Source organism: Dipteris shenzhenensis, chromosome 24, assembly GCF_047967505.1.
Source record: "Dipteris shenzhenensis isolate YYH24624 ecotype China chromosome 24, Dip_SZ_1.0, whole genome shotgun sequence".
NCBI classification, from domain to species: Eukaryota; Viridiplantae; Streptophyta; class Polypodiopsida; order Gleicheniales; family Dipteridaceae; genus Dipteris; species Dipteris shenzhenensis.
This window is the reverse complement of record NC_141619.1, coordinates 46,461,370-46,487,528: the sequence shown is the minus strand read 5'-3', so window position 1 is coordinate 46,487,528 and position 26,159 is coordinate 46,461,370. Positions and strand designations below refer to the sequence as shown.

Here is a 26,159-nt window from a genome sequence, read left to right as displayed (position 1 = left end):
ATGTAGAAGATTTCGGAATTATTTACTGCCTCATTCTTTTGTGGTACTTACCAGTTGTACTCTGTTGCCACAACTTGTGAATGGTATTAATTTTTCACGAAGTATGGTGAGATGGGTAACAGAATTGTAGGAGTATACTTTTACTTTCCTGGTAGAAAACTCAACCAGAGCAACCCTAGCCGATTTGCTTACTTATAAAGATACTCCTATTTTAGTCAAGGAAGTGGAAGATCACACTGAACGAGTGCAGGAAAAAAGTTTAGAAAACAGCTATACCTTGTTCTTTGATGGTTCTTACAGGAAGAGTATTGACAAAGCAACTGGTGGAATGGTTGTCTATGATCTTGATGGTAAGGTAATTCGGAAATCAGGTTTTCCCTTGAAGGTAAGCAGCAATAATGAAGCTGAATATGCTGCTTTAGCTAAGGTTTGCAATCATGTTTGAAGATGGGAATAAAAAGACTGATCATAAAAGGTGATTCAATGCTGGTTGTAAAACAGATTCTGGGGGTATGGAAGATAAAGCATGAACATTTAAAGAATTGGGTTAATATTGTTAAAAAGTTACTCAGACACTTTGATGCATGGTTGTTACAGCATGTGGACAGAAACTTGAATCATGAGGCACATGATGCTGCTTGTGGAGAGGAAAATGTTCAGGTGTGTGTAGTGAAAGTTCAAGAACCTTTGTACAGAGGGAGAGAGTATCTTTCGAATGTGGAGGCTTTCTTGCTCACAGGAAAAGTGCCAGAAGAGGTTCCGAAAGAAAAGAGGTATAGATTTGTTAAGACTTGTGAGCCTTATTGTCTTATTGACGATGTTTTGTATATGAAGGGTGCAGATTTAGTCTTGAGAAGAATCCCATGGCAAGCTGAGATCATGCATGTGCTTGAGGCAAATCATGAGGGGATTTGTGGTGGACATTTCGCATTCAAGACAATGCTAAGAAAGATACTAATGGAAGGGTATATCTGGCCCTCTCTACAGAGAGATATAAAGCATTGGTGCAAATCCTGTTTACAATGCCAACAGATGGGAAGAAGAGTATTACATCCAGAGCTGAGAAATCTCATCATAGCATACAACATATTCGAGAAGTGGGGGATTGATGCAATCGGTCCACTTCCCATGACTTCAGGAGGTAAGTGTTACATTCTCACTGCGGTAGAGTATCTTTCGAGATGGGCAGAAGCACGGGCAGTTGCTTCAATCAATGCTAAACAAGTGAGCAAGTTCATATATGAAGATATATGTTGTAGATTTGGAATGCCTCTGGAATTGGTAAGTGATAAAGGGCCTGGATTTAGGAGTGAACTGGTTGACTTTTTGTGTGATAAGCTCAGAATCAAGCATAGATATGCTACTCCCTATTATCCTCAATGTAACAGTAAGAATGAATATTTCAACGGAGAGTTCATTAATATGATGAGTAAGATCATAAAGATGTATGGGAAAAGCTGGGATCAAATTGTGCCACAAGCATTGTGGGCTTACCGAATAGTAGTCAAGGAAGGTACACAGTTTTCTCCTTTTCATCTTGTATATGGAAAAGAAGCTATGTTGCCATTGGAAGTAGAAATTCCAGCTCTGAAGTTGCTCATGAAAATGGATGAAAAACCTAACACCGAGTATGAAAGAAGGTTGGTTGAACTACAGGAAGCTCAGCTTGATAGAATGAAAGCAATTGAACACTATGCTCAGACTCAGGAAAAGAATCAAATGAAAGCTAATTTGAAGTATAAGGATAAGAACATCAAAGAAGGAGACTTTGTATTAAGATATGACTGTAAACTCGATAGAACTTTCAAGACTAAATTTGTGACAAAGTGGGTGGGTCCTTTCAATGTGTTTAAGAAGTATTCAAATGGATCATATCAGTTGAGTGATTTGGATGGAAGTTTGCACACCAATCGAGTGAATGGGTACCGGTTGAAGAAGTATGTGATAAGAATAATGCAAGTGTCAACATGTGGGCCAGTTGTGATGGAAAAAGATGCATCCAGTGAAGTTCTCACTGAAGATATACTTGCTGCAGTGCAGTTTATGTTGGCTTCAAGGTGTCAAACATGAATGTTTGCAGCTTTTTGGTTGGGCTAATATGATAGGATAAAATCTGTATATATTTTTCTCCACATAGATTGTGCATGAGGGTAGACACTGAACACATGATAGTGTTAATTTGCGGGTTGTGTGTGAATAAGCCAATGTAACTGGCTGCACATGTAAAAGACCTTTTTATTTTGAACTTGAAAGACTAAAAGTTTTTTGCAGGGACTTATCAGGGAGATGATGAAATGCAATGTGGTTGTACCAGACTTCCAGAGCAAGGGTATCCAGTGTGTGGTCAAGTGAAATGTTTTTGGGGTCATGTAAAGTCAAGTCATGAAGGGTTTTTTTAATATTTTCCTGAGTCAATGTGCACTTGCATGTTACGGGAATTCAATATGTCTTGGTGCCCACGTCAAGGGGCTTTTCATATGTGTATATGGGGAAGCATGGAAGCTTTAATGTGCATGCTAATGTGTGTGGGAATTGTGTGACTAAAGGTCCAAAATGTGCATTTAATGTGATTTGGGGGAAATGTCTTGAGAGTGGTAAAATGTCACTAGTGAGGTGGCAGATTAGGCTGAGGTGGCTGGACAGATTGAGAAGGCATCGTGCTCATACATGTGGCTACGTAATAGAAGAGGGAAGCTTCTGGTTGATGAGCGAGCATGGTACGTGGAGTCTTGGGCTTGCAGATAAAGGAGAAGAGGGAGGAGTCGGTGAAGGGCGGATGAGCTGTACGAAGAGCTGGGTGCGATAGTGGGAGGCTCCCAGAGTGAAGAGGAGAGAGCAACGCAAGGATCGCAACTGCTAGCTGGTTGAAGGGCTACACTGTAGGAGGGGGATTCCGTAGATGAAAGAGGCTGTGTGTGCATAAACGAAGGGCTGAGCGCCTATGAAGAATATGGGCTAGTACGTGATGAGAAGGGAGCTTTGGGAACAAGCGTAGCCTTGCATCGGATGGCGCGCGTTGAATGAAGGCTAGAAAGAGCCGTACGGGTGGTACGGAATCTAAAGTGTGGGTTTTGTATGGGCTGCAGTACGAGATTGTACGGGGTGTAATCGTTGATCAGTACGGGCTGGTAGTGCGGTGCCTTGATTACAGGCTGAACAGGCACGTACGGGTCATTAAAGATGGCTTCTACGAGCTGTACGGAAGATGGTCGTCATTAAATGCAGACTGTACGGATTTCTGTGTGATTGTACGGGCCTGCTGTCGTACGTATAATTGTACGGCTGCTTGTACGGTGAATATACCTGCAGGTTTTCAGATGATGGTACCCGCCAGTTCTTCTTTTGAACAGCTTGTGGCCTTGGGAGTCGTGCTGGCCATTGAGCAGTGGGCTGTGGGTTCATAGTGTTTTGAGGCTGACTGCTTTCTGAGTTTTATTTTGGGGAAAAGTGCAGTTCTAAGTTCAGTTTGTTTCGGGCTGTGTAGTCTCTCCCCTCTTTCAAAGAGCCTGGGTGTGTTCTAGTCAGATTGTGTGGGAGGTTGACTTGTTACTTGTGTGCTCTGGATACCCGCTCTGAAAGTCGGTGCATAGGCTCTACCTTAAGAGCTACCATATTACAGTACTGATCCCGAAGAAGTCCTGAAGATACGATTTTGTCTCTAGAGTTGGATTCTGAAGAAGTGGATATGATTGTATGGGGTCAGCAATAAAGTACTGAGTCATTTTGTGTTTGTCTGAGGACAGTCTTGTGTTTCTTTTTTTTTCACATCACCGGGCAGCCTCAGCCAGGAGGCTTATATTCCTTAGGGAATGGAGGGGTTCCCCCTTTTTCTTAGAGACTACAGCAGGGTTGAGGTGGCACTTTCAGCCTCAACCATGGTTTCTTTCTAGCTCATTTTGAGTTTTCTGTTCCCTATTTCAGGGGGGCTTCCTCATGCACAGCGTGATGTATTTTCGCTTTGAGCTTGCTCACACGGATATTACTCATACTTAATAGAAGTCTTTTTCATGGAAAAAAAAAAAAGAAGAGGCAAGAAGCAGAGAAGGGGTGTTCAGCAGCTTTTCCCATTGCACAAGCTGAAGCTAAGAACAAAAGCAGGCATTGAGGTGCTTGTACTCATGACCAACTAAAACCAAGAGTGGGAAGTGCTTGTGCTCACCAAGAGGGATAGGAAGGGAAGGATAAGGTGAACAACTATGTAGGAGAGAGGGAAATGACAAGGATAAGGTGGACAAGCACCATGAGAGGACGAACGCTAGGAGAGGAGAAAGGTGAGACAGAAACCTACGCCTACTTTGCCATCTACCAGAATCTGAGGAGGCCAAGAACAAACTTAACCCCTCCCCATCAAAAGAACCAAACTGTCCTAGAGCCTATATGGTAAAGCGACCTACAAAGCATAAAGGACCAAATAAAGAAAGACAAAGTGGGAAAGAAGAATTGAATCTAGATCTCTCTTTCAAAATCTAAGATCTCTTTGAATACAATGCATGACCAACCCTTGCCAATCAAATGTGGAAAAACTCCTATGCTACATGGCACCATCCTCCTCAATCCCCATAAAGGCCTCTCTTGAATCTCCAAAAGGGCCTAGAAATATTGTTCCCCTATACACTCGTCGTCCAAGCAGGACAGGTTTTCGCCAACTGTAAGTCAGCAATGATAGTGTAAATGGACTACTTGGAGAACAAACAGGAAATGTAAAGGGGCTGCCCATGTGCCACCCACCTGGCCTATAAATAGGGGACCTAGCCCCAATCCACTTATGCTCACATGAAGTGCATGATGATATGGAGAAATCACTTGTGCTTTTAGTGACATAATGATCTTTCATGAATACTTCTTGTGCGCTAAGTCGTGTTATATTTTCTCTCCTTATGGCTTTAACATACATGCTTGTACACCTTGAGCATGTGGTTTCTGACAAGGTGAATCAAGATTCAAAATGCTTCTACAAACCAAGCCACGGCACAACTCACCTTAAAGACGAAGTGAATCAGTTCTCATGAGATCCTACGAGATGGGTGACCTGAGTTCCCCAAAACTTCCAGACAACAAAAACTTTGGCTATACATAGACAGTTTCGTTGCATTTTTAGAGTATGGAAAGTCATCCTATCTCGAGAAGAATTAGAGAGAATTTCCTAGTGAGAGTTCTTTTCTTTCTTAAACTATGTTCTTATTTTTTATTACCCTTTGTGAGCATAGATACCTGCTTGTGGCCACCCCATGATACCAGAGCCTTGCACCCTTCTTTGTCCATTGTGACATCACAGATAGCAGGTAGAAGAAACTGTAATGTAAGAAAATAACTGCAGCACAAAAAATTTCCAAGAAATAGACTGCATCAGGGGAAAAAATTCAAATTTCCCAGACTTTCAATTCAAAATTTCCCAGAAGCCTTCAGCCCACAGCAAAAGCATGAACCTTCAGAATTCCACATGGTAATTGCAACAAATACACAGAAACTTTTCAGAATCCCACAAACAATAGACTGCAACAGCAAACCTTTCGTCATATTCTGAAGAGATAGACAAGAGATACTCAAGCAGCATCAAAAACTGTTTCCTGTGTGTCTTGTCAACTGAAGGTGCATCTGCTAAGTATCTTCATAAATCAAATACCCAATTAATAGGATCTTCCCAAGGGCCTAAAACATATCTAGAGAACAGACCTTTATACAGTAAACTATACATTTTCTTTAAATCTTGTCACCCAAATAAAAAATAAAAAAATCCCAATGACAAAAAAGTCATTGAGAGATGTCCACTTGTAGTTATTGTTATGTCAACCACCTGCCAATAAGACGAGCTGCTGCTATTAAATCATCTCCTTTTCTAATGTTGTGTCTCTGAAAGTCACAAACGCACAAAACACGTCATTGCAATCATGATTCAGAATGATTGCATATAATGAGAACTTAAAAGTCACTGGGACCCACCTTTGCGTCTTGAAGGAATTCAAAGACAGTACTGATGGTCTCATTCAAAGCATTTGCTGTCTGGATAACAGTGTTTTCACTGAATCCTGACACATCCTCTGTGCACATTAAATATGTCAAACTCCATTAGAAGTCCTTTTATATTGAAACATATTTTCTATGAGGATTTAAACTGAGTATGCATACATACAGGTAACCAAAAATACATTTGGAATAAAAATTCTAGACACCTGATTTCTCGATTATGAAGGTCATGACATTTTCTAGTAGGGAATAGCAAATAGCCAAGATATGCTGCCTTCGTACAGACTCCTCCGACTTCCAAGTAGTAAAAAATTCTGGATCGAATCGTACTCGTGCAACCTCATTCAAGAGGACTGCAGTTTCAACCCGCAATGTTTCCACCAGCAGAACGAAGAATCTGTTCACACGATTCGACCAGCATATTCACACGCCTATTATTCTCAATATACGAATATAAGCAATTACTATACTTACAACTATGCTTATGTGCTATTTATTCAACTTCAAAACTTTTATATGTAAAATTTTATCAGATCTCCACACCGATCTTGCTATATGGCCAGATTTGAGGTGCAAGAATACAAACCATGTGGCCTTTTCCAAGGCTAATAAAAATATGCTTTAGCTTTCATGCATGCCTTTTGGGGATTTATCATAATCAAACAACAAAATCTAAGAGGAAAACTATATCTCATCTTCTGTATTTAGATCTCCTACGTTCTACTCACCCCAAACATTTCATGGAGATATCATAAAGAGTACAGGGAGCTTGGTCAGGGGATAGGCGCGAGGACTAAGCTCACCCCTCTGCCACGAACAGTGGGTATTTGGTTGTTCTCTTCCTTTTGATTGTTATTTCTCATTTTCAAGGTAGCGGCAGTGTTTTTCTTGTGTTTGGAGTCCTTTCTGGTCCCCACAGGCTTAAACGAGCACTAAAAAGCAAAGGGTGTGCCTAGGGAAAGGCTAGAGGGCCAGTGTGTTGCATGTGAAGCCTTGAGGCTACTTGGGTATAGTTTGCTAGTGGTTTGGATGCTTGGATGCCTTTCAGTTGGGTCAGGTCAGAAGTGGATGCCTAAGATTGCTTTGCCAATTGGAATCTAGTGGTGCAATTGGATTAGATGCCCAGAAGACAAACAGAGGGTTTGCAGAGAGGAACCGTGCAGGGGTGAGCCCCTGGTGTAAAGCATTTCCATTCAGAAGATTAAATAAATACAGAAAGGGGCGCCAAGGCATTTGGGGCTAGTGGGTGTATTGTGTACTGTTTTCAATGAGCAGGGGCATTCTAGCCTCCCCATTGTTGTTGTTGGTGTGTACTTCTAAGTACTGTTAAGTGATTGAAGTGATTGAAGCTTGCATTGTGGCTATTTATGACGAGGATTACTGCCCTTTAGTTTCTTGAAGGCCAGTTACAAATGTTATGGGGTATTATTGATGATATCCAAGGGAGAGCTTCAGGAGAAGCGCCAGCAGGGTTCTCTCATAAATCTGAACATAAAAAATAAGATTATCCCTATTATTAGCAACAAGAGAACACCATCTGAAGCTTGGAAGACTTTGCAAACCACTTATAAAGATGGAAGTCCACAAAAGTCTTAGTCATAAAAAGACAATTGAGTCTGTAGAGGGCCAAAATGTGAATGACCACTTCAATTAACTCAAAGACCTAATAAATCAACTAGCAATGCATGGTGAGGAGATGCTTAATCAACAGATACTTGATCTCCTCCTCAATAGTCTACTAGATTCCTTATCACCACTCACTCTTACAAAGAGATCCTCCCTCATTAAGTCAGCTTCACTGTTATGTCATCATTGAGGCAACCAAAAGGCAGAGCAAGAAATTAGGCAATCCGTAAGATACAGCCTTTATATACTGCATTTATAAATAAAAATAAGAGACAAAACCAGAAACCCCAATTTAGTCCTAAACCAAAGCAGAATTTTACTTCTCGGTGTCAACATGATAATAAAGATCATTTGATTAGAACGTGAAGAAGAAAGGGCGTTGCTTTTACTGTTTAAAAACTGGACGCTTTGCATCCCAGTGCCGGAAGTAAAACATAGACATGGCCAACATGGGTCTAAACTAGTGGTAAAGGCACCACTACATCTCTTTTTCATAAATGAGAAAACCATTCTTTATGTGAAGTGAAATGATTGGAAGTGAAGAGACATGGAGGCTAGCTAGGAACGGAATGGAAATATGGAAAGCATAATGAAAGGCAGAATGGAAAGGAAAGAAAGTACGAGTGCAAGGCAATAACCAAAATACTCACAATGTATTGATAGCTTGATGTTGACTGTTGTAATAGACAATAGACAAGTACAACACTATATAGTGTGACACTAGACTCTAGAAAGTCACAATATCTATGGGATATCTCCCAATATGACACGTGGCACGTCTAGGACTCACTAGACTATAAAACACCACCTAGAACACACATTTTTGACTCACTTTGGCTTCATATTCCAACACCCCCCCATGAAGGCAAGGTGAGAGACTACTGGAATGGAACCACTAACAGAACATGACAATGATGGTCATCAAAACTGTGCATGCCGATCTAAAACTAGACATGGCTCCCACACAATCTCAGAGGCAAGTGAGCATGGCTCAGAGACTAGTGAGCATAACATAAAAAGCTCATCTAGCATGGCTCAGAGGCTCATCTAGGAGACCACTGCACCAACATCCTGGAACTCTCAAGCCAGGCCTGATAAACAAATAGACCTATCAATGCCAATACATCAGTACATCCCCCCTTGGCTTCATAACAGGACATGTTAGGAAGCCACAAACCAAAATAGGAAAACCAATACATCTTTTTAGAAGGACTATCCAAGGCGGAGGACCTTTAGACTCAATGACAACCAAACACTCAGTTACATATCATTTTAGGAGGACTACCCAAGGCAGAGAACCCCAAAATACATCAAGCTGTAGGAATAATAAAAATAGATCTCTTAGGAGTAAGAGATGTCCTCCAAGACATGTGTGCACATCCCTGCGAGTTGATGACGATGTCGATGAAGCACTAGGCATGGATGCCCCAAAATATGTGTTGGTGAAGTCCATGGGGTAGCTACATGCAGCGGTCATGGCATGACTCTCAAAATAGAAGATGAAGAGTCACCAAAAAGTCGATGTAGAGACTGGAGGTGCCACAAGGACTAGTAAAGTCACTCAATATGCAAGCCTAGCACCACGAGCAATCAGATAAGTAATCGGAGAAGCCGAAAGTAACCGTACCTCACATCAAGATCATTTTTCTTTATCTTCTTGCTGCAAATTAGTGTGTGGTCTACACACTGTTATAGAAGGCGGATGAGGTTTGCAATGTGGTAGCTTTAATGGCCAGAAGATAGAGCTTCGTGGGCAACAGGGGAAGCGTGAGCAGCAGCGTGGTCAGCTAGAACCAACGTGTGCAACTAGATGGCGAGCAAAGAGGATAGCTACATGGGCAACAAGAGAAGCTGCGTGGACAGCTATAGCTTAGCTTCGTGGACACCAATTGGAGCAACAAAAGATGGAGGTGGAGATGAAGATAGTGACAGTAGGCTGGAAACTATCATCCCGTGAACTCAAGAACAAAATCCGCGCGTAAGAATAATTTTCGTCGCTTTTTGCAGGAGCTATATCTTTTCATAGAAAACTCGGAGAAGAGAGGTGGCAGAAGCTCAAGTTGGAGAAGACAACATTGGAGGAGAATCCCAATGTTGATGAAGCCTTCAATGGAGAGGATTAGGGAAGGGGAGCTCCTCCAAGAGAAGAGAGAGCAGCTTCTCTTTTTGGCCACCCTCTACCTCATGGAGAAGCAAGGAGGAAGGGAAGGGCTAGGAAGGAAGGCTCTGATACCATATGAAGAGACATGGAAGCTAGCTAGGAACGGAATGGAAATATGGAAAGCATAATGAAAGGCAGAATGGAAAGGAAAGAAAGTACAAGTGCAAGGCAATAACCAAATTACTCACAATGTATTGATAGCTTGATGTTGACTGTTGTAATAGACAATAGACAAGTACAACACTATATAGTGTGACACTAGACTCTAGAAAGTCACAATGTCTATGGGATATCTCCCAATATGACACGTGGCACGTCTAGGACTCACTAGACTATAAAACACCACCTAGAACACACATTTTTGACTCACTTTGGCTTCATATTCCAACAGGAAGCTTGTGAGTCAATTGGCTAGACTTATTTGGTATTGAGATACCTAGGGCTTTCTCAAAATTACTAGTTTAGTGTGTAGCTACATTCTTCTCTTTTTCATAAATGAGAAAACCATTCTTTACGTGGAGTGAAATGATTGGAAGCTTGTGAGTCAATTGGCTAGACTTATTTGGTTTTGAGATACCTAAGGCTTTCTCAAAATTATTAGTTTAGTGTGTAGCTACATTCTTCTCACGGTTTCTTGCATCATTCCACTCTCACTCCTTGGAGTCTGCTATAACTACTTTAAGGGGACATCTTTGTAAAGTCAAACCCTCTAGGAGCCCTGACTTCAGACTGGGCTCTAAATACCAGCCAAACGCCATAAAACAGTGCTTCACATGCCCCACAATTGGCATGCTCAAAAGGTGCATCCACAAGGATATCCTCATCTATGGACTTGGACAACCTCCCCTTGAGTGCACATCAAAGACCAAGGCAAGCCTCCCATTCTTCCAATTACATTGTTAGCAATGCCAAGAGGCTCTAGATCCTGAAAGCCCTTCAAAGCCTCTCACTAGGAGTTTGAGAAAGCAAAGTCTCTCATGAATAGAAAATCAATGTTTTCTTTTGGCTTTCTTTTTTTTTTCTTTCAAAAATATTACTTCATTAAGTATGAATGAAAACCGCAAGAGCAAGCTCAAGTGCGGAAGTACATCATGACATGCATGAAAGTATAAACCAGCTCAAAAAGAGCTAACAAAAATCCAAGGTGGAGGCTGAAAATGCCACCTCAACCCTGAAGGAGAATCAGAGAAGAAAGGAGATCCCCTCCAAACTCTGAAAAAAATATCCCTCCTAGCGGTAGTAGCTGCTCTCAAAGATCCCTGCATGCTCGCCCCAAATGGCCATCAAAGTGTGTATAGTATCAATCCATATACTTTGGGAAGAGAGAAGCTGGGAACTCTCCATCGCCTCCGTACATCTAGCCCTTCAAATATGCCCAGCTGACATACTAGCCAAAATCTCCCACGGTGTTTCTATACAGGCATGGGAAGCTCTGAAAGGAGTGAAAGGAACATCCTGGAGGGAACATGACTGCACAAGATGTTGTCATACAAAGAAGGCTGAATCTGAGCCATGTCCCTTGAAAAACACCTAAGGACTACTAAGAGACAACCATGCAACTGATCCCCAGGTCATAAAGAAGGGTGCTCTATGAAATATGCAAATTATCCTAGCAACACCCTTCCATATCATCCTCACCTGTCTGCACCAGAGGCCATGCTGAACTAACTCAACTGTTATGTGGCATCGAGCACATGTAGGGTCAGCCCCAAACCTGGATCTCCACGGGTTTATTGGAATCCCTCCGTGAATAGAAAGCCAAAAGAAAAGAGTAATTTCTGTAGGCCATTCTATGGGCTATCCATAAGTGCCACTCATTCCTTGAGATGTGCCTTGTAGGCCTAGTTACAGTCAATTAGGACTATTGGTACAGTTAGTTCATGTACCACCTAGTTCAATTAGGACACTTAGTCCAGTTAGGGCATTTAGCCCTAGGGTTTTGTCATATTGGCTCCCTCTTAAGCCTCTATTCATTGTAGCAGCATTTTCAATACAGCAGCTCGCTTTTTGCTTTCTCCCACTCATTTCTGAGCTTCCATTGCTTGCCATAGCCAACAGTGGTATCAGAGTAGGTCGGGAATCCATTGACAGCTTTTCCAAGCTGTTTGGCAGCCTCTTGAGCTCTCATTTCTGCTGGTTTGCTGGTTTTCTACTTCCCCGTAAGCATTTGAGGCCTCTCCAAGCACTTTTGTCGCAAAAACTTTGTATTTGACGCGAGAAGATCGCATTTTGGAGAATCTACTGCGAAGTGAGCTGCATTTCGAGGCATTTTCATCTTCCCTAAGCTGTTTTGCACCTCTACTGCTTCACACGTGTGCGGCTAGCTGCTGTGCGGACTCACACAACTGTATGGAATTGTACTGCATTTTCTTTTTTTTTTTCAAGAAAATTACTTCATTAAGTATGAATGAAAACCAGTATAGCAAGCTCAAATGCGGGAGTACATCATGCAATGCATGAGGAAAAAACAGCTCAAAGTGAGCTAATAAAGAACCAAGGCGGAGGCTGAAAATGCCATCTCAACCCTGAATGAAACTTAGAGAAGAAAGGAGATCCCCTCCAAACTCTGAAAAAAGTAACTCTCCTGGCAGTGGCTGCTCTAGAGGATCCCTGCATGCTCGCCCAAATGGCCATCAGAGTATGTACTGTGTCAGTCCAAATACTGGCCATAGTCTGTGAAGGGTGAACCTAGATACCCTCCCTTGCCTCTGTACACCTGGCTCTCCAAATATGCCAAGCTGCAATGCTAGCCAAAATCTCCCAAGACATGTCTACTGAGGCATGAACAGCTCTGAAAGGAGTGTGGGGAACATCCTAGAGGGAACAAGACTCGTCGCCGTACAATGAAAGCTGGATCTGAATCATGTCCCTCAAAAAACACATGTGGGCCAGTAAGAGATAACCAAGCCACTAAACCCCAGGTCATATAGATAGGTGATGTATGAAAGATGCTGAAAATCCTAGCAACACCTTTCCAGATCGTCCTCGCCTGTCTGCACTCCCAAAGGCAATGTTGTACTAACTCAACTGCCATGTAACAATGAGGACAAGTAGGGTCAGCCCCGAATCTGGATCTCCACAGGTTCACTGCAATCCCTCCATGAATAGAAAGCCAAAAGAAAAGAGTGACCTTTCTATTCTAGAGGAATTTCCAAAGCCTACGCCAAAAGTTCTTCCGCACAGCTGCAGACATCTAAAAACTATCCCAGTGTGGCGCTCTAGAGGGCCTCCAACCTCTATGTTGGGGGTAAAGGCACATTGCCAACCCTTAATTAAAGAATTAAAGATAGGACACCTATGACTGTCTTAAGACAGTCATAGGGTAAACCTAATCCTAATAAAAACATAAGTGAGTTTGTGGTGTGGCTCACACTATCACTTCACACCCGCACTAGAGTGTCTCTCTCTCACTCTCACTCTCTTGCTCCCTTCCACTTCTCTTCCCCCTCTCAACTGGTATCAGAGCCTCCTCTCCCAAGCCCCCTCTTCCTTGTCTACTCCTTTCCGTACGGACGTACGGCCAGATCCGTACGGACGTACGTCGTCCATACAACTGTACGGACGGACTGCGACGTACAGTGCGCAGGCGGCGGCGACAGCGCGGGCGCGGGTCAAATCGACGTCACGGGCGTGGTCACGGTGGTGGTCGCTGGTCGCGGGTCTCCGTGCACAGGAGCTGCTAGCTGCAACTCGAGGCGCCGTATCCAGCTAGCAGCCAGCAGCTGCATAGCAGCTGCTACTAGCTGCTAAGCCTTTCGAGGCATTGTGAGGGCGCAGGGCAGCAGATCAGGGCGTCGTCGGGTTGCGATACTGCATCAGGCAGCTCCATAGCTGCGCGGCGCAGCTGTTCCACGTCAACTGTACGGACTGTCCGTACAATCGTACGGACTGCCGTACAACTGTACGGACGACAGTTCTTCATCCACCTGCAGGTACAGTACGGTTGGCGTCGACAGCAGGGTACAGAAGTACAGCGAACTTGTTTGTGTTGCTGCAAAGACTCAACTCGATTTTTTTTTGGGGGAAGCGTGCTGCTGCGAGGAAAGAAGTACAGCAGGTACTCTGTACTCTGCAGGGACAGAAGTACAGCAGTACATGAAGCATTTCGGATACATTCCTGGAGCATTCTAGCAGTATACTGTGCATTTGTTGAGGTACATCAGGTACTCTCGTGTCACTCACGCTTGAGGTGACTTGTGCCACAGTGGTGGTGTTTGTGCAGTTACTTGTCATTCAGGAAGGTCAGATGCTTGTTTTGCAGAAGCTTCTATGCATTTACTGAGTGCAATTCTCAGTTTTGGGTGACCATTTCAAAGGGCTTTTGCCTGGATGTGTTTGCAGTATATGCCTTGAGGCAGTGTGTAGCCAGGGAGCACACATTTGCTTTGTTTCCGCAGTGCATTTGGTGACATTTGTTGCAGGTCACATTCTTTATACGCACTTTGAAAATCTCAGTTGAGCCACGCTTGGTCAGGGCGCATCGAGTTTACTCGGTCCCTAACTGCCCATCGTTGACAGTGCTCAAAAGATTTTCTTCTTGGTGTTTGTACGTTGTGATTTGTGTTGTTACTGAGTACACAGGGGCAGTCTATGCATTGCACATTGTCAGGTACAAGTGTCAGAGAGATTTCATATTGCATGCTACCTCAGTGTTGAGTGTTCTCCACTTGATTCAGGTGTCAGATCAAGGGGCTTTTGCCCAGACTTTGTTTGATAGCACTTGGGTTACCGACAGAGATCTTCGGATGCATTTTCTTCCCTTGGTATAAGGGTGATTGCTTGGGATCTATCCCATTTACTGTTGCAGGTTTTGTGACAGGCTGAAGGGTCATTTACTGTTTTTTGAGTGTTTGTCAAGTGGTTTCTGCAATTTAACTCAGTGCAATACCTCATCTGAGGTGGGAGAAGTGATCAGTACAGTCAGTACAGCAGTGTTTACAGCAGTGTTGGTGGTTTTGTCAGATGATTGTGCACTGTTAAGCACTTGTTGAGCAGCAGCAGCAGTCTGAAATTACTGTTTTTTTTATGCCTCTCTGAGCTCAGAACAGTTTGTCAGAAGGTACAGTAGTTGCAGGGACATTTACTGTTTTGCTGCAGATTTTACTGACAGTAAAAAAAACAGCACCATTGAGAGTGCTTCTGGCTCTAGAATAGAGCAGGCCTTTTCTGAGAAATCAGAACCTTTATTCAGCTTTTTTTACTTCCAGGGAGTCAGGTACTTTCCTCATCTGATATGGCATCAGGAGGAGGTGATTCTTCAATTCTGAACATAAAGAAACTGGAAGGAGCACATAACTATGCATTATGGGCAGAACAGTGCTTGAATGTACTTCTGTTAAAGAAGATTGCTAAGCCCATAAGGGTGAAGGGTGTCAAGCCATCTGATATGGCAGCTGATGACTGGGAAGAGCTTGATTTGTCCGCGAGGGCAGCTATCATGCTCACTATTTCAGACACTCTTGTGTTCAATGTACAGGCTGAAAAGACCTCTTATGGTCTATGGCAAAGACTAGAAGAATTATATGCCCAAAAGAGCTCAGCCAGTAAGGTTTATTGGCTGAAGAAGCTGGTTGATCTTCGCATGAAGGAAGGTACAGCTATGACCTCACACTTGAGTGAGTTCAATGCTATCTTTACACAGCTGATTGCACAGGGGTTGAACCTTGATGAGGAGTTCAAGGCTACTTTCTTGCTGTGTACCCTCCCTGAGAGTTGGGACACTTTCAAGACCACCCTGTCAAACTCGAATGCCACTCTTATTTATGCTGATGTAGAGAGCTCTCTCCTTATGGAGGAGATGAGCAGGAAGAATAATGCGGGCAGCAAGTCTTCAAATGCTTTGCAGGTACAGGACAGAGGCAGGACTCAGCAGAAGGGGAGATCTGCTAGTAAGTCCAAATCCCGCAGTCAGTCCCGTGGCAAAAAGGACATTGAATGCTTTTATTGTGGCAAGAAGGGACATGTGAAGTCTAAGTGCTTCAAGTTCATACGGGATCAGAAAGCCAAGAAGGCTGAAACAAAGGATGCAGGAAATGCAAGCAAAGGCAAAGGCAAGGCCAAGGCAGATGACTTGGATGCAGTGAATGTTGCAGCAGAGGACAGTGACAGTGACATACATGATGTTTTATGCTCTTCTGCTGTAATAGCACATGCTTTGGTTATTGATGGCCATGACATGCACACCTGGCTCTTGGATTCAGGTGCCTCTTTTCATGTTACTCCTCATAGGGAGTGGTTTACTTCCTACACAGGTACTCATGGAGTTGTTCATCTTGGGAACAACTATGCATGTCAGATTGCAGGGATTGGCAGTATACAGATAGTATTTCCTGATGGACGGTCATTTATGCTTGATGGTGTTCGCCATGTGCCGCAAATCAAGAAAAATCTGATTAGCACTGGCTTATTGGATGACAGTGGTTACCACACCACATTTGGGGATTCCAAATGGGTGATTACTGATGGCCAGACTGTAGTGGCTGAGGGTTTTAAGAGTGATACCTTGTACCCTCTTTATGTTTCCAGTGTGGGTAATCATGTTGTTGCCATAACCGAGCTGCCAAAGGTTTCATTGTGGCATAGCCGGTTGGGACACATGTCTGTTAAAGGAATGCAAGAACTGTCACGTTTGGGTTATCTGCCGCCTCTCTCTTTTTCAGATTTGCCTACTTGTGATCATTGTATTTTTGGCAAGCATTCTGTGACTCCTCATAAGAGGAGATCTCCCCAGAATAGAGCACCACTTGATCTAGTGCACACTGATTTGTACGAGATGCCACAGTTATCACTAGGGGGTGCAAAATATTTTATTACTTTCATTGATGATGCCACACGTAAGGTGTGGGTCTATTTCTTGAAGCATAAGGGAGATGCCTTAGATGCTTTCAAGAGGTTTGTCGCTCAGGTTGAGAATCGGACAGGTCGTAGGCTGAAATGCCTCAGATCCGATAATGGGGGTGAGTATGTGTCACATGCTTTTGTGCAGTTTTGCCAAGCTAAGGGCATCAAACAGGAACTCACAGCCCCTCATAATGCATCTCAAAATGGTGCAAGTGAGAGGATGAATCGAACTATTCAAGAGAAGGTTCGATGTATGTTGTCTTATGCTGCATTACCCCATGGCTTTTGGGCAGAAGCCGTGCAAACAGCAGTTCACATTATTAACAGGTCACCAAATAAGGCTTTGGAGTTGAAAGTGCCAGAGGAGGTGTGGTCTGGCAAGCCTCCCTCATATAAGCACTTACGTGTATTTGGCTGCGAGTGCTTTGCTCATGTACGCAAAGAACTACGCACCAAACTGGATCCAAAGTCTATCAGATGCATCTTTATGGGTTATGGTGACGAAGGTGAAATGGGGTACAGGTTATGGGATCCCGTTAAACGGAAGATTATACGCAGCAATGATGTCATCTTTAAAGAAGATAGTGTACACAAGGAACCCGTGCAACCTGTGGAATACAGAAGGGTTATTTATGATGATGTTGGACAGCAAAGAATGCCCATTTATATGCAGCAGCAGCCTGCTGCAGATCACCCTGTTCAAGAGGGTATACAGGCTGAAAATCAGCCAGACAATTTTGCCAATGATGCACCACTGGATGTGCCAACAGATGGGGCTGTAGAACAGCCAGATATGGTGGTACAGCCACCCGTCATGCATGAAGAACAGGCTGGACAGCAGCCTAATCCGGAACATTTTGTGAGGAGGAGCACCCGTGCACAACGGCCTCCTGCCAGGTTTGTTCCAGGAGCCAATAATGTGGCTGATTTTATCATGCTGACTGATTGTGGTGAGCCTTCCAACTTCAAGGAAGCTATGGGAAGAACAGAGAAAAAGAAGTGGGAGAAAGCCATGCAGTCAGAAATGGACTCCCTACTTCAGAATGATACATGGGACTTGGTGCAGCTACCTGCAGGCAGAAAGGTTTTGCCATGCAAGTGGGTTTACAAAGTCAAAGTGGATTCAAATGCTTTACCTCGGTATAAGGCCAGATTGGTTGCCAAGGGATTTAAGCAGGAAAAGGGCATTGACTTTGATGAGATTTTTTCCCCTGTAGTCAAGATGACTACTTTGAGAGCAGTGTTAGCTCTTGTTGCTCATGATGACATGGATTTATGTCAGATGGATGTGAAGACAGCTTTTCTTCACGGAGATCTTCATGATGAGATCTATATGAGTCAGCCAGAGGGATATGCTGTTAAAGGGAAAGAACAGCTTGTGTGTAAGCTCAAGAGGAGCTTGTATGGACTCAAGCAGGCGCCAAGGGAATGGTACAAGAAGTTTGATGCCTTCATGCAGTCCCAAGGGTATCATCGGTGTGAGACCGATCATTGCTTGTACACCAAACGGGCAAAGGATGGCAGCTTGATGCTACTCATTCTATATGTGGATGACATGCTTATTGCCAGTAAATCTCAGCATGAGATTAGTGTTTTGAAGAAACAACTGCATAAGTCTTTTGACATGAAAGACTTGGGTGATGCAAATCATATTCTTGGCATGCGTATTACTCGTGACAGGTCCAAGGGACTTTTGTTTCTGTCACAGAAAGAGTATATAGACAAAGTACTGCAGAGGTTTAAAATGGAGGGGGGGAAGTCCATTAGTACCCCGTTGCCTCCACATTTAAAACTCAGCAGTAAGGACAGCCCCAGATCAGATGATGATAAGGCTGAAATGGCCAAGGTTCCTTATGCATCTGCAGTTGGATCTTTGATGTATGCCATGGTTGCCACTCGTCCAGATATTGCTTTTGCGGTGGGAGTCATCAGCAGGTATATGGCAAATCCAGGCAAGCGGCATTGGGAAGCAGTGAAAGGTGTCTTGAGGTATCTCAAGGGTACCAAAGACTTGTGCATATGCTATGGTAGGCAGGATGCGTTGGTGCATGGCTTTACAGATTCAGACTATGCAGGGAATGCAGATAACCGGAAGTCTACTACCGGTTATATTTTCACATTTGCAGGAGGTGCTATATCATGGGTGTCTCGGTTGCAGAAATGCGTTGCACTGTCAACCACAGAAGCTGAATATGTTGCAGCCACTGAGGCTTGCAAGGAAGCAATATGGCTTACTCGGCTGGTGGGAGATTTGGGCATTACAGGTGACATGCCAGTTTTGCATTGTGATAGTCAGAGTGCTATCATGTTGGCAAAGAATCCGGTCTTTCATCAGAAGACCAAGCACATAGAAGTGAAATATCATTTCATCAGGGAGGTACTGGAAGACAAGCGACTTGAGCTTGTGAAAGTGCATACTGATGATAATCCTGCAGATTTGCTCACTAAGAGCTTGCCTACAGAGCGGTTTGCACATTGCCGCCACATCATGGGATTAGGATGAGACCATTCTTACTTTATGGTCTTGTATACAGTAACTGTATATTGCTGTAATTTTTATTCTTCTCTCCCCTTTAGGCACATTGGCCTTTAGGTGGGAGGTTGTTGGGGGTAAAGGCACATTGCCAACCCTTAATTAAAGAATTAAAGATAGGACACCTATGACTGTCTTAAGACAGTCATAGGGTAAACCTAATCCTAATAAAAACATAAGTGAGTTTGTGGTGTGGCTCACACTATCACTTCACACCCGCACTAGAGTGTCTCTCTCTCACTCTCACTCTCTTGCTCCCTTCCACTTCTCTTCCCCCTCTCACTCTACTGCTGAGCTAAAATCTCATGGCATTTCTAACTGTATATCGAAAGAAGGGAAAGCTCTTCTCTCGGTGCCCCTCATCAATCCATTGTACTGCCCTTTCTGACAACAGTTATTGCAGTACGTAAGCTGTACTGACCTACAGAAGGCACATTTAATGCTGTATGGATTCCGTACAACCCATTAATGATTGTACGGACCTCTCTGAAATTTGTACACCCCTTCTGTGCTATCATTTCTTGTTGTTCGGAGTTGTTGCGTGCGATTTGGTGCTGTAAACCTTGCCTCAAGGTTCGTGCAGCTTGTCCGAAGCTTTTTCCAGCCCTTTGGAGATTTCTCGTGCTGCATGCCGGTTGTTGAAGACATTTGGAGATTGCTGAAGTGATCTGGAGGTCGCTCTTTGAGCCCATTCTTCTTCCATTGGCTTCCCTTTGCCTTGTGCTGTTAGGCATAGAGCTATGACTAGAAGACGTCACAGGACCGCACCCTCGAGTGGCCGACAACACTCTATCGCCGATTTCCTGTCTCCAATGCCTCATCCACCTCCGATGTCCTGATGAGGATGATGATGATGATGATGATGAAGAGACATGGAGGTAGGAGAAGGCCAAGCTAACTATAAACGGAATGGAAATATGGAAAACATAATGGAAAGACAAAATGGAAAGCAAATGAAAGAACAAGTGCTAGGCAATGATAACCAAAATACTCACATAATATAAAGCTTGATGTTGGCTGATGTGAATGACTCAAGACAAGTACAACACTATATAGTGCGACACTAGACTCTAGAAAGCCATAGTGTATAAGGGATAACTCCCAATATGACACGTGGCAGGTCTACGACTCACTAGACTATAAAACACCCAGTATACTCATTTTTGACTCACTTTGGCTTCATATTCCAACAGATGTGACTGATTTGTAGTTCGATCACCGACATGACTATGTTGTACTTAGTACTTAGAACTATCATTCTGCATTATTTTTACATTATGCATAGGTGTGGATGCTCGTTTAGTAGCTCCACCCTCACAACTTGATTGTACCAAGGTTTTACAGTCTCATAAACCCATAGGTCTTCCGAAGACTTTCATAAACTTTCTTTCTTTCTTTCTTTCTTTCTTTCTCCATTGGATCACCTTCTCTCATCTCCAAGTGTTCTCCTCCTCGTGGGAGCACGTTCTGTTGCTGTAAATCTCATTTCCAGCCCTCTCTTTGCATCCCTAATTGCCATTTGCTGTCTTTTTCATCTCTCTCTCAAGGGTGAAACCCTCTACTCATATCTGGAGCCTTTTCCCCACTATATTTTTAAGCTACGCCATTGGGTAAGCCTTTGTCGCATTGGTTCTTTCCAATTCCTGCTTCATTTGCATTTTGGAAAGGCCTTGTATTGCCTTGGAAGGCCTCGTGTTGCCTTTTGGGGAATTTTTGCAACAGGTACACTTTAAGACAGCAGAGTCTTTTGCAGTGACAAGCTTTGAAGCTTGAGCAGAATTTTGTCACTTGATTTTGAGAAGTTGCCTTCCTCTCATTTGGCTTGCCAGCTGGTGCATTTGCCTTCAATTTCACCACCATGACTAGTAGCAAGGACAATTTGTTTGGGATGCTTGGGGCTGAGGACAAGCTTGATGGCACAAATTACCCTATGTGGGTATACATGATGGGGCATGTATTGGTTGCCAAGAATTTGTGGCAGATTGTTTCAGGCTCTGAGGTCAAGCCTAAATGCAGCTTCTGGTGCTACACGTATCATCTCTGATGCTATAGGTATTGCTTTAGGCTCATCAGATGATGGGTCTAATGCTACTTCTAGAGCAGCTGCATCTTCTACTGCAGCTACTTTGCCTCCTACACGGGAGCACATTCAGTGGGATGGTCGTGAGGCCAAAGCACATGCCTTGATTGCTCTTTTATTTAAAAGGGTCATTATCCTTCATATCTAGTCTTGCAAGATAGCAAAGCAAGCGTGGGATCAGCTTGCATCCTTATATCAGGTATAGAATGAGGCGAGGGTTAACTATCTACGCAAGCAGTTGAAGGACTTGAAGCTTGAAGAGGGTGGTAACATGGATGCCTATCGTACTTGTGTGAGGGATTTGAAAGAGCAATTGGCTAATATTGATGAGGTGGTGTTTGATTGTCAGCTTGTTTCTAATACCCTTGATGGGTTTCCTGACTCTTATCAGGGCTTTGCTACTATATTGAGATTGTGTCATGACATGATTATTTGTATTAGATCCTAGTGGATCATTCTGGGGAATCTGGCGATTACCCTATGGTTGTAACATTGTAAACTGGCCAATTGAATATGAAAAAATGGGGTATGCCCAAGGGATGTGATTCCAAAAGGCATGAGGGTTGCACCCTCTCGTGTCATTCATGGTGTGTGAGTATGGGCATTTGCATGCATATGGATGGTGGCTTGTGTGGAGCATGTAGAAGAGTCTAGCAAAAATACACTCACGTGGGCACTCCTTCCATAGCATTTCTAAAATTGCCCCCATTATTTTTCCTCTCATCTCCCTTTGTCTCCCCCCCCCCCCCCCCCCTTACATTGTCATTTTAAAATTTTTTAAAAACAAGAGAGAAAGAGAAGGAGAAGGGTGTTGGAATATGAAGCCAAAGCGAGTCAAAAATGAGTGTACATGAATTGAGCTGCCTTGTACTTTACATTTCAAAAGCCCCCTCCCTGCCTCTCAGCCCGCCCCCTCCCTGCCTCTCCTTCCTCTCCCTCTCCTCTCCCTCTCAGCCTGCGCCGCCCCCTCCCTTCCTGCCTCTCAGCCCTCCCCCTCCCTGCCTCTCCTTCCTCTCCCTCTCCTCTCCCGCTCAGCCTGCGCCGCCGGCCCCTCCCTCCCTCTCCTCTCCCTCCCCTCTCAGCCCGCCACCTCCCTGCCTCACAGCCCGCCCCCTCCCTGCCTCTCCTTCCTCTCCCTCTCCTCTCCCTAACCTGCGCACTCCCTCCCTCTCAGCCCACCATCCCCTTCAGCCTCTCAGCCTCTCCCCTCTACCCCTCCCCTCCTCGCCCCCTACCCCCGCTCCCTCCTCACCTCTACCCCCCTACCCCCGCCTTTTTCCTTCCTCTTTCTCCTGCAGCATTTTTTGGAGCGGAAGGAGCCCCCAAAATTGTCAAAGTCGGCCTCCTCACCTCGATTGGCGATGGATATTCCGTCAACCAATCCTACTCCACCTCCACCGGCTGCGAAAACTATTACTTTTTCTAAAGACGAGTTGCAGCAGCTCAAGAACGATGTAGAGATTGAATGCTCTACCATGTTGCTAGCACGCATCTTCGGGTCTCACCCCTCTAGATCCCAAGCCAGAGACTGGATGCTTGCGGCTCTCCCCCCACACCTCACTCCGCGATTGTTAGATGTTCGTCTTCTGGGACAAGGTTTTTTCCAGGTTGTTTTTGACACTCCAGAGGCTGCGAGCACTGTGCTCAAAGCTGAGTTTTTACACCTAGGACACAGGAAGATCTTCTTTGACGCCTTTGATATTGGTTTCGACCCAGTGGAGGCAGATAAGGAAATCTTTTCGCTTTTCATCAGATTTCCCGGGCTTCCCCAGGTTTACCATCGACTTCTTTCTGTTATTGGGGAGCATTTTGGTACGGTTGCTGAGATCCCACCCCTCCCTGGGTTGCCATTGACTGCAGCAGAGGCAACCAAGGCTGATGGGGTACCTAGAGTTAGGGTCCTCTGTAAGGATCCTAACCTCAAGATGGACCATGTTATGATCTAGCGCCCGGATGGTTCCTTTTTTCGCAAGAGAGTAGAGATTTCAGGCAGATAGGACCAGTGCAGGATATGCAGGACCATTGGACACTTTGCCAGGATTGCCCCAGGAAGAAGAAAAGGCCCAAGAAGCCCTCTGGTACAGCTACCGCCCCACGGCCTCGACAAGGGGTGGTACAGGTCCAGCACTTGCTCCTCGGCCTCGACAGAGGGGTGGTACAGGTCCAGCACCTGCTCCTCGACCTCCGCATGGTGGTCCTCCTCAAGATGGTGGTGGTATAGGTCCAGCACCTGCTCCTCGGTCTCGACAGGGGGTGGTACAGGTCCATCACCTGCTCCTCAACCTCCATCTACCTCAGGGGCACGTGACCGATTCCAGTGGGTTCCAACAGTTCATGTGCAGATCCCTCCTTCAGTTCACGAGGGTACACTAGTGGACTCTGCTTCACCTCGAGCTGTCCGTCTAGTCTCACCTCGCATAGTCCGAGACACTGAAGCTTCGACCTCCTCCCCGGTTGCAGCTTCTTTCCTAGAACCAGCGGTGCCAGACACTCTCCTTGAGGCAGTAGAGGTCTCCGCGGCTAGGCAGACACACGATCGAGAGCAGTCCTCACTTTCTCCCTTGGATAGGGGGAAGGGGATGGTTTACACTATTGATCCTCTTCCCTCAGAAGGGATCCTTCGCACTCTGGTGTCTGGCTTGCTTCACAGGAACTCATTTTCAGCCCTAGCAGATGATTCATATTTCCCAGAGGAGGAGTTTGTGCCCTCTACTTTTGGTGAGCCGGTGATTGGGTTTCCTGTTGACAGGGCTTCTTCTTCAGGTGGCAGGGTTCTTTCCCCTGTTGATTTTCCGCCACTTGGTTCCATTCCTCGCTCCTCGAGCAGGAGGTCTTCCCCTGTTGAGGGGTTTGTTTCCGCCCCTAGGTCATGTAAGGTGTTCCACTCTACATTCTCCCGTCAATGAGGATTATTAGTTGAAACATACAAGGCCTAGGTGGCGTCCCACATCACTGCCGTAATCAGTTGAGATCCGGGGTCAGCTTCATCCAAGTGTTACTGGGGGTTCCATTGATATCTTATTTATTCAAGAGCACAAACTGGATTCTAGAGATTGTGCCAAGTCATGCAAGTTGCTTTCTGGCCATACTTTTTGGTTGCCTGCCTTGGGCACCAGGGGGGGCACTTCTATTTCAGTTTCGTAGTTGGTTCTCCCCTTAGTTGTCGGACACGGAGTCATTATTCCCTCTAGAGCTCAGTGGATTATTCTTTTGATTGGAGGGCGTAAGGTTGGTTTCCTTAACCTGTATGCCTCCAACATTAGAGGGAAACGTGTCCTTATGTGGAAGGATTTGCTCTCCTGGGCCCCCATTGCGAATTCATGGGTGATTGGAGGTGACTTTAACATGGTTGAGTTACTGTCAGACAAAAAAGGGGGTAGAGAAGGAGGACTTCACTCTTTGGAGAGAGCAGCTTGGGATGCCTTCCTTTTTCACTTCTGTGGCAGAGATACTTGGTTGGACGATGCCTTTCTTATTCAGCCACAGTCCCTCCTATTCTCTTGGTCGAACAGGAGACAGCAGATGCCTATTCATGCACACATTGACAGATTCTATGTAGATGATTGGGTACTAGACAGAGGTGGATCGGTATGCATTGCCGCTGGGGTTTCCACTTCAGACCACTTTCCTGTTGTGCTGGCTATCTCAGAGCCTCACTTGAGAGGCCGGTCTGCCAGCATCAGGATTCCAGATGCCTTGTATACAGAGGAGGACCTTACAGAGGCAGCCCTGCAGATATGGGTTTCTCATGTCCAGGGTGGGCAGCCATATCCATCACATATAGCTGCTGCCCTTTCTGGTATTAGCGACTTCTACCTCTTAGTTGCTTGTACCAGGAGACGAGATATTCTCAGACATGAGATTGGTGTTCGCCAGCAACTCGCAGCTTTGCAGAGGGAAGAGCAGAAACGGCCTTCAGATGCTTGGATTCAAGAGCGCCTTGCTGCAGCAAGGGCTCATCAGCAGATATTGCTTGATCAGAGAGCAGAGTATGCCTTTCATGCACGGGAGTCCTTCTGCATTCAGATGGGTGGTAGAGTCAATAAACACTTTTTTTCTACTCTTGGCCCTAGGCATAGTAGAGAGAGTGCATCCCAGCTTATTGACTCACATGGGGTTTTACAGACAGAGCCTGATGATGTCTTATGCATAGCTTCAGATTTTTATGCCACCCTTCTTACTGCTGATCCTGAGACACGGGATAGAGAGGATGCTAAACAGGTTATTTGGCAGAGCATCCCTTTGTTGGTGGAACCCGGATATGCATATGCATGTTTTGCTTGATGCACCTTTCACCAACACAGAGTTCAGGACTGCACTTTCAGCCCTTCACAAGGGCAAGTGCACAGGTTCGGATGGCCTCACCCCTTCTTTTTTCATTGCATTTTGGGATATGATTGGAGACTACATTACTTCAGCCCTGCAGGCCAGGACTCTGGCAAGATGCCTGGGTCGCTTACAGAGGGTCTCATCCACCTATCCCGAAAGGAGGTTGCAGAAGTCTAGTGTCCCAGTGGAGGCCTATCACACTTCTGGGGACTTGTTACAAGATTCTGGCCAAGGCAATCAGCCTCCGATTGCAGCCCCTTCTCCCAGATCTTATTCATGACACTCAGACGGGATTTGTGCATGGCAAAAGCATTTTTGATAACATTTTCTCTTTCTGGGAAGCTTCAGAGTGGGCCATGCAGAGTGGCCAGAATCTAGCCATTCTACTTTTGGATTTTGAGAAAGCTTATGACAGAGTAGATTGGGTTTTTTGGAGGGCACCCTTCTACGTTTTGGCTTTACTGATGCTTGGATCAGAGATGTTTCCTCTTTGTACAGATCAGCCCACAGCCAGGTACTTATTGGTGGGGTAAGGGGTGAGAGATTTCAGATTCGTCAGGGATGCCCCCTTGCTCCTTTCCTTTTTTTGTTCGTGGCCGAAGCTATGAGTATCTATGTTAGATCTC

The 26,159-nt window shown here is 44.8% G+C and overlaps 1 protein-coding gene across 1 annotated transcript in view; it reads right to left on the bottom strand.

Annotated features, from left to right (window-relative positions):
- The window catches only part of LOC147886682 (neurochondrin family protein), a 195,434-nt gene that overhangs the window by 112,465 nt on the left and 56,810 nt on the right, over positions 1–26,159 (bottom strand). Inside the window, exons 10-14 of the mRNA XM_087395959.1 lie at positions 6,171–6,361; positions 5,941–6,038; positions 5,795–5,850; positions 5,508–5,606; positions 5,212–5,311 (exon numbers count right to left, since the gene is read on the bottom strand). Of these exons, the coding sequence (XP_087252085.1) occupies positions 5,212–5,311; positions 5,508–5,606; positions 5,795–5,850; positions 5,941–6,038; positions 6,171–6,361 (544 nt within the window). The remainder of the gene's footprint in view (positions 1–5,211; positions 5,312–5,507; positions 5,607–5,794; positions 5,851–5,940; positions 6,039–6,170; positions 6,362–26,159) is intronic.